Source organism: Betta splendens, chromosome 2 (genome assembly GCF_900634795.4).
Source record: "Betta splendens chromosome 2, fBetSpl5.4, whole genome shotgun sequence".
Classification (NCBI taxonomy): domain Eukaryota; kingdom Metazoa; phylum Chordata; class Actinopteri; order Anabantiformes; family Osphronemidae; genus Betta; species Betta splendens.
The window spans coordinates 25,350,681-25,364,421 of NC_040882.2; the positions used below are offsets into that span (position 1 = coordinate 25,350,681).

At 48.1% G+C, this 13,741-nt stretch overlaps 1 protein-coding gene across 3 annotated transcripts in view; it reads right to left on the reverse strand.

Moving 5' to 3' along the window:
* ppargc1a (peroxisome proliferator-activated receptor gamma, coactivator 1 alpha) overlaps window positions 1–10,041 on the reverse strand; it is a 191,118-nt gene extending 181,077 nt beyond the window's left edge. The window contains exon 1 of one of the 3 annotated variants that reach the window (XM_029143087.3): window positions 9,588–10,041. In XM_029143087.3, the coding sequence (XP_028998920.1) occupies window positions 9,588–9,668 (81 nt within the window). In that variant the 5' untranslated portion in view covers window positions 9,669–10,041. The remainder of the gene's footprint in view (window positions 1–9,587) is intronic. The other 2 variants (XM_029143090.3, XM_029143094.3) reach the window with 2 other exon arrangements.
* Window positions 10,042–13,741: the final 3,700 nt, after the last annotated feature.

The following is a 13,741-nucleotide window of genomic DNA, read 5'->3' on the forward strand; positions in this document are numbered from 1 at the left end:
TCTGGATTTGATTTCCACAGCAGAAAAATGAGGTGATGCTAATCTAAAATCTCAAAGATTATATTAAAAGCAACGCTGAGACGTTCCCGCCGCTGCGCCATTCATCATGTGTCATTAACGTTGGACCTTTTTATTTTTATTATTCACGCATTAATGAGATCACTGCACCCAAGTGAGTCACAGCAGTTGATCGTAGGTGTTTGTACACAAATGGAATATTTTAGGCCGCGCATGCATTCTATCTGCACCGCGTGTGTGTCAGGGTGAAGGATAAGGGGGATCATTGTGCATTCTGAAAAGCTGCGCATGATTTACGGCATCAATTATTCAAATGTACAGCCTGTTCCTGTAATCACTCTATTGTCTGCTAAACGTCCCAAATCACCACAGAGTCAACACGGAAGGAGCCCACGTTCGTGCTTAGCAGGAAATTATGGGAGCGGGTTTCCTTTCTCCAGCACATGCGGGGAATTCATTGAAGAGGAACCGTCTGGCAAAAGTGCGTATTAAGATCAGACGGTAAACTCGATTTTAACTTTGTCACCCCTTTGTAAGAAAGTACTGATATTCTTGAAGAAAGGGAAGCTGTGAAGTTAAATATGAATGCACTGTTTTATCACTACATTAGACATTCAAAACTTATATGAACAAATAAAATACAAAATGCTAGTGAGAATCTGCTTTAATCTGCTTCAAAGCTTTATAAAGGGTTAATCTCAGGGGCCCCGGGTGACTTGTTGCCCAGGGCCCCAGCAGACTCTAGGATCGCCACTGGCATTCATCATTATTAAATCAGAACCATATAAAAGCTGCAAAACTTACTAATCGGGCAGAAATCACTGAGATTCGCTGAACGGCTCCATGAAGGACTAAGTGAAGCAATCACTCGTCACGGCGACTGGCCAGCATCAATCCTCACTCGCTGCTTTTAATCAATCACTTCTGCTCCCTTTTTAATCTTGTTGGGTTTTTTTTTCCACCCACTTTGTTTTGCATTTGGAGTTTGGCCAACGATCGTCAACAGCTGTATAACACACAGTTTGATTTATTAAAACCACAGAGGTTGATGTTCTCTTGAGCCGGACGGCTCCTGGTTAAGGAATCAATTTGACTGGACAGTTGTACAAATTGCATAAAGAGACAAAGTTGTCCTTGGAGTGAGCCTCCATTGATTGATGGCTCGACACACTCAAACCGTAAATCCTCCCGACCGAACGGAGGCGAGGCGGCCGCCAGCGCCCCCTCCCCCCCGCGTCTTCCTTCACCTTGCCTCTCCTCATGCAAAATGCCATAGGATTACAATTCATTCAAAACAAAGCCAGATTTCAACATAAATTGTGCAAACGTGCATCGTCCAAACGCAAATATGCTTATCAGACACTTTATATGTAAATGTGCCGTGAGAATTGAGTGACAGCGAGTGGATGTTGTGAGGCTGTTACAGATTTTAACTAAACCCCCGTCCTGTGTAGACTAGGTGATGCTGATTCCTGCTGTTTGCCATCCCATGTACGTGATAATCTCACTCGATGGGAGTAAATACAGCAAAACAAGGCACAGAGTTTTAAAAGTTAACAGCACTTGGGAGATAAAACAACTTTAAGGGGCTGTGCTCTGCTAAGAGAATGGCAGTCTTCCCTGGGGAGACCACAACACTGTTTGTTTGGAGAAAAACACTACGGGCGTTTTTTAAAGCACCCCCACTAATCAGAAGTGATCTGCTCAAATGCACCATCCACATGCCCCTGGGAGAAACCGGAGGAGCGAGCGAGTGCAGGCGAGTCACAGACAGAAGGAAACAAACACCCAGAGAAGGGAGAACGTCTCAAAGATGGCTGCGAACGTGAACGGGCATGAAGAGCAGCGCTGTAAAGCTCCGCATGCACGTCGATGCCGGTGCGTAGGTCAAACGGAGCGGGTCCATCTGCTCAGCCTCAAAAATGAAAATGAGGAAGCTAAACACGGCACAAGTGGGAAAAGCGTCCTCCCGCTGCATCACCGTTCACGTCCTCTCAATTTTAATACAGTCACCGACATAAATAATTAGGCAAACCAACAATCAGCCGCGGCGACAACCACAACACTGTCATAATTAGGTCCTCTCTCCAAGAGTCTCCAGGAATCTCTTCTCCTACGCGCTCCCTTCGCTTTTTCATAATTAAAACCGAGCCGCTGTTCAACACATTCTCTGTCACTTTAATGAGAGCCATAAACGCCGTGCTACCTTCGCCTATTTATATGTTTTATGGCACAAATTATGGCATAAAGGGCACAAATCAGGCAAATGACAGACGAAGGACAGCTGCAGCGCCGGCCCTCCATCACCATCGGTGGCCGGAGCACTTCATTAGCCAGAGAGGCTAATCAGAGGTTTGGAGCCGCCGCCTCCATCAGGTAGCAGACAGACAGGCTGCAGCTGGGAACGAGCTGCCGGACCACAGCCTTTCACCAGTGAGGACGAGGGGATGAACGCGACTGGTCTCGCTACGCAACGAGACTTAAGTATTTGTCCAGAAACCTTTGCACAACTATGTGTTTTTTTAATTGTTTGGCAGCTTTCGAGCCTTCGCTGCCAGATATTTGTGTTACCGTCGTCAGGCTTTGATCAGCATTCTAGTGCGAACGTGCTCGCATGCACCTTGAAGGGAAACAATTAGCAGGACAGCAGAGAATTTTCACTTTCGGCAGCGTTCAGAGCGTTCTCAGGGTTTAGTCTCGGCAGGTAATCACATCTATATTTCAATGTATTCATATGCACAGAGAATTAATAGATTCAAATGAGCTTCGTTGTTTTGTTGTTTTTTGTTACGTCTGAGGTCTGAAAGCACAACACATGCATCCGTATGAGGCGGCTGTAGCAGTGGCGCCTGAGGTGGGACACAAACGCCTTAAGCGCCATGAAGTTTCCAGGAACAGCTCCAATGCATATGAAAGAGGTCGCCTCCCAAAAATAAAGACCCAGCCGCCTCCCGTTACGTAACCAAACAGCCAGCACTTCCAGCGGAGGAGAAGGTGCTGGAGAGCGAGGACGAGAGTAAAAGGCGAAAATAAATGAAAGTCAGGTTGTCCAGACTGATGATGTGATGCCGTACACAGGGAAGCTTTTTTTATTCTCCAACAATTCAAGAGCGAGGGTTTATCGATTTCCAATGGTGCTCTCAAGTGACTTGCTGGCTGTCACAATGAGGCCTGGGGTAAGGTGACCATGTCTCTGCTCGGCGTGATAAAGCTCGCGTGTCATCAGGTGCAGAGGACGCGGCGTCCCCGTGTTCCTGCCAGGACGCTGGCGACCGGGAGTTATGGGTCGGTTAATGGTAATACACTAATGAACTCAGAGGAGCGGAGCATTCATATCCGCACTAGTTGTGTTCAGGTCACAGATCAGCTGAACGCGAGGCAAGTCGTGAAACGCAGCGTGCGGCTCCTCGCGCATCACGGGAAGCGGCGGCAACCAGTACGAGAGGTCGACTGCAGACGCACTCGCCGATCAACAGCCATAAATCAGAGCAGAGTGGATCCATCAGGGGCCGACCTGCGGCGCCCACGCGTGCAACCCTGCACACGGACAACGGCGAGGAGACGCTCATGCAGATTGATCGCTCCTTTAAATGACTGTCTGTGGGGTTACGCTGATCGATTCCATGGATAATTGACTGATTCTAGTGTCGTGACAAGTGGAGTAACGGGCGCACGTCAGCGGCGTGACGCGACGCGACGCCCTCAGGCTTCTAAGTTATAGATGCGGCTTGGACGCGTTGATGAGGCAACGGGTCTTTGTGCTCCTTTACAAGCTTTAGACTGTTTAGACGGATCATTGGAAACGGAGACGGAAGCCGAGAAACACTTTAAGTGACCGTTTCAACATTTTAAACTGCCAGAATCCTCAAAATGCAGCAGCTGCAATTTACACCAACATCACCTTAGCGCATCCGCACAACGTTTAGGCTCAAACGCTCACTGAATACAAACCTGAGCTTTGTTGTTACTCGGACAAAAGGTTGATTGAATTCCTACGTCGAATTCTGCAAATCGAGAGGCGTCTAATTCAGCATCAATTCATGTCACAGTCACTAACAATCAATGAGCTCACTTGTCTCTCACTTGGCGTTAAAGGCAAATCATGGGGTTGTCGTCCATGTTTGCGAACACTCCCGCTCGGCACAGCTGTCAGAAACAGCCAAAAGGAAAAGATGGACGAGCGCTTTAGAGTTTTCCAAATGGGAATTAGCACAACTGCCAATAACAGCTAAGCTAAAAAACCAAAACACAACAGAGAAACAATTCAGAGAATGCTGAACTCCTCCGTACTGGATTCGGCCCCTTACTCTTCGGAGAGCTGGTCAGTGAGCGGAGGAAGAAACACTGATGCATTGAATGCAAAGCGACCTTTAATTACTCTTTGGGAAAGTGCACAAACCCTCGGCTTGTTTACCACTTTACCAGAAACGGCTCATGATTGCTTCGTAATCATCTCCTTGATAATATAAAATTTACCCCCCACCCTCTGGCCGGCCACTCCTTCCCACAGAACGCCGCGCAACAGTGATAAGGCATTCATCATTTAGCCCAAATGTTTTAACTTATTTGCGGGAGGAGGAGGGAGGGCAAATTGATTATGGGTAATGAAGCAGCTCCGGCAGGAACACAAATAGGACTTGTGAAAGACGCAGGCCGAGACGAGCGCGTGCTGCGATAATCAGTCTCTTTTTGCCTCGTGATCAGCGAAGAGCCTAACCTTCACCCAAAGAGCACATCATTTCCCCTCTGTGGGACTTAATGAGACATTAGCCACACTAACAAATGGCGGACGAGAAAGTGAAAGTGACTTTCCAGGTAAAGGCCGTTCGTCTGACCATAATCAGTCCCCGAGTGCAACTAAAAGAAGGAAACAAGTCGCAGTCGCCAGCTTGCTGGGGCTTTTACGAGCGGCCTCCCAGGGCCCATCGGACGCATGTAACGTCTTAATAACCCTCAAATAGATCAGGTAATCTGCTTTGTTGTCGGCCGCTCGGCTGTGAAACACACAGGGCGGTTGGTCCATTTTGGCTTGTGATTCTGCTTAAGGTGGAAAGAAATGCCCACGGTCACGGTGAGCACAGTGTTCAGCACACGGGCCGAGGCTACGGCTGGTTCATCATAGTGGGAGGTGTTTATAGGAGCGGTTCCAATCGGATCGGTACCAATCTGCCTGAAACACTGTAGCACGGACTGGTGAGATGTGAATGTGGTGGATAAAGGAAGGAAGTGACGAGGCGGCGCGGCGCGTGAAGGGGCCCAGTTCCCCCGTCGGGGCTCCCAGCTCAATTAGCTCAGCTCATCCCAGCTTTCTGCTGATGGGGAAAATCAGCAGCACCATACTGTACGGTACAGTCCAGGGAGTCTAGCCTGTTAGTGAGTAAATGAGTGAGTCAGAGTGTGTGTCTCACATGCAAATGCTGTGTGTGTGTGTGTGTGTGTGTGTGTGTGTGTGTGTGTGTGTGTGTGTGTGTTGGGCTGGAGCCCCACAGTGCTCTGCATCAAACACCTGAACCAATTAGGCTGCACCCCCCCCGAAAAAAAAAAACCTTAAGCCACTCACAGTAATGTCAAACAGTTATGCAAAGATTAGGTTATAAGAGAAGTTTGTCTGGAAGGAGACCAACACCAAAACCCACAGTTATGGATTATGGAAGCTCAAACCGCCAAAGCAGGTTCTGTTCCAGCGCGGCTCTGCCAGGACCTTTAGGCTACGACTAAATTCTGAATTTATCTACTGCAACGATTTCATGTAATACGTCACCAATAGAGCTTCTTCTGACTCCTGTGAATATTTAACAACTGTTCTCTGTGCCACTGAGTGTACAGTAGTCCTCATATAAATCACTGCGACGGCGCCTGAATGTGCCGTCAGGTTGACCTAAAGCAAAAAGGCCAAGGTCTGAGGATGAGAGCGTTGGGAGGCAGGAGCTGGGACCTTTAGAGACATGAGTCACACGTGTCTCAAGATGGAAATGAGGGGAAAAGTGGCTCGGCCAGAACGACTGAGGGCCGAAATCTGTTCAATGAAGGAACAAGAAAAACTAAATGCGTTTAATAACCGACCTCTTCGTCTTTTAACCCACAAACGTCTCACCTCAGCTCACACAGGCTCAGTCTGCCTCCGAATCTGCCCGGGAATGCTGCAGTGCACCAACTGGCAAAACAAACAAAGTAAATGCTGATGATAAGATCAGGTGAAAGAAAAGGGATGAAGGTCAGTAATTGGGAGAAGGTACGCAGATAGAAGCATGGGGTGGTTTGTTTTTCCTCCTGGCAGGGGCCCATCTGGGCACGCGCGGCGGCGCTGGGGCGGTGGAGGAGCACGTCTGTGCAGAGGTTAAGAAAAGCAATTAATCTGCAGCGGAGATAATCAAAGGAACCTCCCCCTCCAGACACGTAGGTGGGGGAGGACGACCGAGGGGAGAGAGGGAGGGAGAGAGAGAGAGGTGGGAAAATACTTGTTTACAGACGCTGCTGGTGCGATCAAAAGCGCAGGGGTTCGGCTCTGCCACCGGGGCCCTCCGCCTCAGCTGCAACTGATAACACTTCAGACGTACAATTCAGAGTCGGAGAGAGAACCTTTACCTCCCGGTGAGAAGGCAAGGATTCTTCACAGTCCAAGTTGCATTTCCTTTCATCTGAGATTTCGCGAGGTATCAACAGCTTGTCGGCGGTGAGCAAGACATTTTCCCACACATAATCAAAGAGGGTTGTGTGCAGCGGCCGCACTGGCCTCGCCGGCGCGGCGGCGACCGGAGGGGAACCATCGGCAGGAGCCGCCGATGATCCGACGGCGGCGGAAGCGTCTCCACGGAACGAGCTCCTCCGTCCAACGATCGTCCGACGGGATCGCGCCCAGCGTTCACATGACATGTGACCGATGTTACAGTCCCGCAGGGAAGGAAAGCTCGCTGCTCCCTCTGCTGGCTCACGTCAGCTTAGCTTCAGGTTTCAGCCGCAGCTGCTGAACCTTTACATGAGACAGACGCAAACTAAAGACAGCAACAAAGCCTCTCATTGGTATGTAAATACGCACTGTATGGGCCCCGTACAGTAGACCATCCGTTTATATCATGCAAATATATGGCAGTAAAGCTGTGGCAGACGGTTAGTAGGTCAGTGGTGAGTAAGTCAGTCCTGATGAGATAATTACCCGTCCATGTCCTGGCAATATGCTGCAAAGGAACAACGCGCTGCTCGTTAAAGCGGTGACAGGCCCAGCTCCTGCACGCGGTGACCTGCGGCTTCCTTAAAACCCCTTGAATGACAGGCTTCGCCCGTTTGAGGTGAACTGCCAAGTTGCTGGCACACTTTTTGTCCAGACAAACTGAATACATTGCTTTTGAAGAGCGACGAGGGCCCGGACGGGGACCGGAGCCTAGAATTTTAAAAAGACACGCACACGATGTGTGATGAAACTTTCAGCACCACGGACAGAGGCCCTGGAGGCAGCGATGGGAACGAAGGAAGGGAGACGGAGTAAAGTCGGGGGCGATGAGTTAATTTGATAATTAGGGAGAAAGAAAAAAACCCTCAGCTCCTCATCTTGAATATCCCGTTCCCCAAAGTGGCGGCGCTCAGACCCCTCACAAACGCACACACTCCCGCGGCAAAACCGAGCTTTTCCACAGTTTCCCCCGTCTCTGTGTCTCAGTCTGAATAATGCAGGGCCTTTACCCTGCGCTCAAGCATGAGTGGATAATCTGGCCACAAGGACAGGCTGTGTCAACATTTCCCTTTACTTCCTTATTTATTTATTTACCCGCCCGCCCGCCGCAGGACGCAGGAGGGTGAGTGAGGACACGTGAGCGGCTAACACCACGCCGGCCGAGCAGACGACCTGCTTTCAGACGCCTGCTTAAAAATAAATACAGGACAATTAAAAAATAAAAACAAGGACGTGAGGGAGACGGAAGACTATAAACACAGCCCTTACGTAACCAGCCATACAAGTCAGTAAAAGCAGCCGGCAACTCAGAATTCACCTTTAAATAGCATTTATCCCCAGCTTGTCCCAAACTCCCTAAAGCAGAAGCTAAAGAAAGCTTTAAATTCACCCCCAAGGATTGATGGAGCCAACACCTACAGACCATTGAGGCTCCCCTCCCAACCTCATCCCATGAAGGAAGCCACAGGTGAAACAGCTCCTACAACATGTGGCCCTCGGTTTGTGACCCACAATCCCAAACATCACCCACAATGCTTAGCACCATTTATTTAAAACTTTACTTCTAGGAATAAAGTTGTGAAGTGTTGTGTGAATTTGTGATTACGTTGGAAACCCATGATTGTCCAATTAAATGTCTCTCCACTGATGTGCCACAAGCCATTTTGCTGCAAAAAGCACCAGCGGCTTAATTGTTGGACATTTTGAATGCCGCTCAATGACGCTGCAGTTCTGAATCACGCTGTTCGGGAGGTTTTTGTTTCCTGCGCCTAAACAACTGCTACAATACGACTCTTAGCGCCGCCAATTGCAGGCGCTAATCCTCTTTAATTTGTGATTGCTTGTAATTCAAAACGGTAGCCCACTAAACCACAGGAGATTTATTGTTTGAATGTCCTCCTCCACTGTTGTGCAACGTGATACTGATAACAGAGAAATAAATATCATGTATATATAAATATATCCTGAGCTCTCATGGTGGCATTCAAGGAAATTACCATAAAAATCACTGTACAAATATTTTGGCATCAATCATAAAGCATAAATTGCTAAATAGCTGTGAGTCCTCTTAGCATTCATAGGGAATGATTTCATTGGCATTCTCGTGGCAGATGACTTTAGCCTCACACATTCCTCACACAAATTAGAATGTGAGAATTAAGAGGGATTTCATACAGCACGATAAGTGTATTTTAAAGGCAGAACTGATTAAGCTTGAGGGGGGGACATGGGGAGAGGGGGGGTAGGTAATTATCTCCTAACAGACACCAGTGCTGCTGCTCTTCTGCTGCGTGATAACAGGTCCATAACACTGCAGGATCAAAGTGCTTCAGCATCAGCAAGTTTGTATTACCTGATTCCCACATACACACCTGGCAACCTCGGCATGCAGCGATATGAAAGGGGCCTGCGTTTGTGTGCGCGCGTGCGCGTGTGTGTGTTATGATCTCAGCGTGAAAAACATCAGAGTCCAAATAATACTGAAGATGACGCATCCGAGCTGCTTCAAAGGAATGCTAAGTTTGTGTTTGCCTGTAATTTATTGATAAAATTCCTGGCATGAGATTTATTTTGTCTACTAGGTTAATTCATTATTGATTTCTAAGGGCGAGATGTTTGAGCTGGGGAAGTTCGGGAAGGCAACCTTTTAAAAAAAAAGTAGTTTGGAGACGCCGGCGGCGCCCAGTCTGCACCTTCCACCGTTTCATTACAACTGTAACGTCCAGGAGCAAAAGTTTGCGTCACCTGCTCGACAGATCGCCAAAACACGCGCGTGCCCGTGGCTTCGTCCGTTCTATCCCAAATTGAGTTGGCGAAGTTGCTTCCTGCCCTCGCCCGCCGTGCGTAAGAGCGCGCGCGCGCCGAACGGCGCTCCGCCGCGGTAACGACGCTCGCGTCCTACCTGCTCGTAGCAGCTCTCCCAGGTGAGGTTCAGCAGGCAGGAGGAGAACGGCTCGTCTTCGCTCCGGGCACAGCCGTCCATGCTGCGCGCGCGCGTGCCTGCCTGCGTGCGTGCGTGCGTGCGTGCCGGGCGGCGGAGTCTGCGGACTTTCTGTGTTGCAGACGGAGATCGTGCAAATTGATTCGAGCCTCGACGAGCGTCCGCCGTTCCTCCCGCAGCGTCCGCGCCTCTGCCGCGCCTCTGCCGCTCCGCTTCCTCGCGCTTCCTCCTCGCCTCCGTCCGGCGCCGTGGAAGCGATCAGACGAGCAGCGATGGCGCGCCGGCTGCTGCTTCACCTGTCACGTGAGCGCCTTCCCCCAAAAAACTGAGTGGGATGCTGTCGAAGGTGACGGTTTCCAAAGTGGGGTCCGCGGGCAGCTTTCGGCCGCCAGCTTTCGCCCAACGCGATGTAATAGGGTGTAATGATCCCCGTTAGACTCATGACTAGGTGCTAAATGTGCGGCGGTCGCACCACCGTCAGTTCTGCGGTCTGTGGGCGACATTACCTTAAATGTTTTCCACTAATTTAATTCACCTGTGCAGCAATGCATTGTGGGTTCCCTTACAAAAAGTTCTAATGTGACGGTCTTATATTTAGCCCTGATGTTCTGGCTTCCTCGAAGTGGAGCCAAAGTTGGAAATGTCGACAAACTGTGTTGTCAACTAAATTCAAAATGTTTAACATTTTATGTAGAATAAATATAAAGCATATTAAAAATGTAAACACCTGGACAATGGGGGGATGAATGCTGGAAGAAAGTTTGTAACAACCTGTTGCTGATGCAAGACTGAAATACAGTTAAACTGCAGACATAATTATTTCAAGAATCTAAAACTTCCAAACCACCGATTCATGTGGAATCATGTGTTTTTTTCCATTTCCAATTTCCTTTCGTACATGGTTTGACAGGTACATGATGCAGCCCGCTGCACCTTAGAGCCAGAGGCACATTTACATGATGTTATTCCCAAATCAGGTGCCACTGAAAATGGAGCAATACAAAGAAACTAATCAGTTGCAGAAAGACTTTTTTATATTTTCGTGCCCCTTTTTTGTTCAATGTGCAGCTGATTAATTGTGTCATGAAACACCGGAAATTGCTTCCCAACTGGGTTTTTTTATGTTTCTGCACATTTTATTACCAAGAGGACTTTTGTCTGGCGGTGAATAATTCTCATTATAGAGGAATGGACATGAATCAGTTCCTCCCAGCATCGTGTTTACATCAGCTGCAACTGACTCTGGATTAAATAACATCTCCTCACTGAGAGCTGAAACAGCATTTAACCCTTTCTTGCCTAGTGACACATAATTGTACAGGAAACTTTTTTTTAAACATTTTGACTGAATCGCCAACTTTTATTTCATGATTTTTATCACAGAATGAATCACACACATCGGCTGTTTGGCCCAGTGGTAACTATTAAAATGGCTGTAAGGGTTGTTCCACCACAGTAGAGCCAGTAATAATATAATAATAGGCACATGCAGCACAAAGTCTTTCACTTCACTACAAACCACAAGGAGGGCAGCTAGCAGAGCTCATTTGCAGAGCTGTCTCTCAGCAGACGATTTATCATGACGTACACTCGTTCGGGCCTTTTGTTCATCACTTTTCTTCGGCGGCCTCGTTTGATCACAGGCGTTTTCTTCCACGCATGGTCTGCAGCCGTTTGAAGTGCGGTCAATGGGCCCAGCGCTGTGCGTCTCCTTCTGCTGCAGAGAAGTCGTAGCGGGATCCATAACACGACTGGAGGAACCATGTAGGTTCACACTCTCAGAATAAAACATCTACGATCGCCTTTGAAAGCAGGTCCAATCTGGAGGTTCCGGAAAAGAATGACGTGAGCACAATGAAGCAGGTTTGTTCTTTTAGCCTTATCTGTCACCATCAACCCTAATCTGTCCTGTGCCATAGATTAATTTAAAGATTACGAGGTGCCGAGGTACAAGAGAAATCACAAAGGCTACAGGCAGATGCTTTCTGGAAACAGCACAGCTCTGCGGGTTCTTACGCCCGTGCCTGCGTCTGCTGCATCCTTTGATCTGTTTCTTATTCTGCCCAGTGATGCATGAAAGCTTTTTTTCCACTGAATCACATCAACAGCTTGAGATAATTCAGTGCGACAATGTAACAATTGTGTTAGAGGGATTTTTATGTGGGGGTATTTCTAACGGTGGCGTATCTCAGGAAAGGCTGCAGAGAAACTGGGTGAACGTTCAGGAGGGCAACGCGTCGGGGAAACAGGTCACGTCAAATGTAGTTTCCCAACAGGTAGCGGCTGCGTGCTCCCACAGCACGTGATTCATTTGAGAGTGGCAGCACGTTTTAAACATGCAGTCTACATGCCACGTCTCCCCTACGCCACCAATCTATCACGCCTAACCCGGCGATCTGTGCATATACTTCCATATCACAGGGAAGGCTGGGAAGCAACTGTCATAGATGGCATGATTGAATTGTTCCCTTGCACTGTCACCAGAGGGGCTATTACTTCAAATTAGCATACAAATTCAAACCAGGACAGATGGATTTGTCACATTCCAGTCGCCATCTTCCTGCAAGATTGGCCGTGCTTGTGCTGCGCGATGGAGATAAGACACCTGTCTCGGCTCCGACTGGCGTTGGCCCCGGTGGGGGAGGGGGAGGGGCGGGGAAGGACCGGCGTGGGATGGGAGGAGGACTTGGTGGGTGGACGGGTTTCCTGAAACGCTGAGGTGTTCTGCAATAAACTTCCCTACCCACGGTCTCAAATGATGATGAGGCACCATCCAGCACTCTGTGGGTGGCGGGAGATTGAGCTGTACCGAGGCTGGTGATTCATACTGTTTGGAAACAAGCTCAACAATAGCTGTCTGCTATTTGTTTGTGTTTGCTACTTTTGTTGAGTTACTGTCAAAGAAGCCACATTAAATGGCCTCCAACATCAGCAGAGGCTGCGGGAGCGGCTGTGCAGCAGCTGTGGGGTGAGATATAGAGCGGCGCGGCTCGACGCATCCTTGACCTCAGATAACTCGTTCCCGTTCTGTCAGAAGTGCAGTTTTAACGCACGTATGGATTCTGGTGTAACGACATGTAGCGAGACTCCGTGCAAACCTTGTGCAGCCTTACATCAAGCACTAGCAAAATACAACTTGGAGACATAATGATTTTCATTTGTAATTATGGCGGTTTGAATCAATGGGAAGTATTGAGCATGAAAAACTGTTCTTAGCCCAGGATCAATTCCATATAATTTCCAGATCAACTCAAACTAATGGGTTTTCTATTGGCTTCGCTTCGCAGAGACTAATCTCTCTGGCACAGTTTTGTAGTCCTGAGTACATTCCTTAGCAAAAGGCCATCCACTTAAAAACTTGTCTCCCAACAGTCCAAAAATATTAACACATGCTAATTTCCTGACTTAGCATATTACACAATCTGCAGGCTTAATTTAAAACTCCCTCAGCAGGTCTGGTATCTCAGCCTGCTACTTCCAGACACTACAGAGATTGTGAAAAACGCTTACTGGCTCATTTCTGCTTCTATCCTTAGGTCAATATAACAAGTATTTGCTCACAATTGATGAAAAGTTGCGATGCAGACAGAGAAAGGAAACCGTGGTAGCGTAAAGACAACCACCTAAACAAAGAAATATAGAGCTGGAGTCATGTGCAGGTGAGGTATAACTGCAACTAAGTACTCAATACAACAGACTTCTGACTTAATGATCATTTCAGTTGGTGATTTATTTCATGCACTGATCATTTAAATGTTTTAGCCATTTCCAGTTGCCATTTTATTGTTGTTACTTAACTGAACATAAGGTCTGGACTCATGAACTCGACTCGATCAACAGTAGAAAAGGACAAAACTGATGCAGAGAGAGTCGAGTAGTTGTGTAAAGTCAAACTGATATGAGGCAGCTTTCAGACACGGAGTCAAGGCTTTTCACTTCTTCATCAAATTAACCAGAACAGCTGAGAGACAGCACAGCTTGTCCCATGTTTCACCTCATTTCTCTTGTAAAATATTAATTGTAATAGAAACCCTTACAGGGTTACACAAACAAACTCCACAGGGCGTGCGGCCCCTGAGGGTTGAATCCATCGCTGAGGTGAGAGCTGTGGAGGG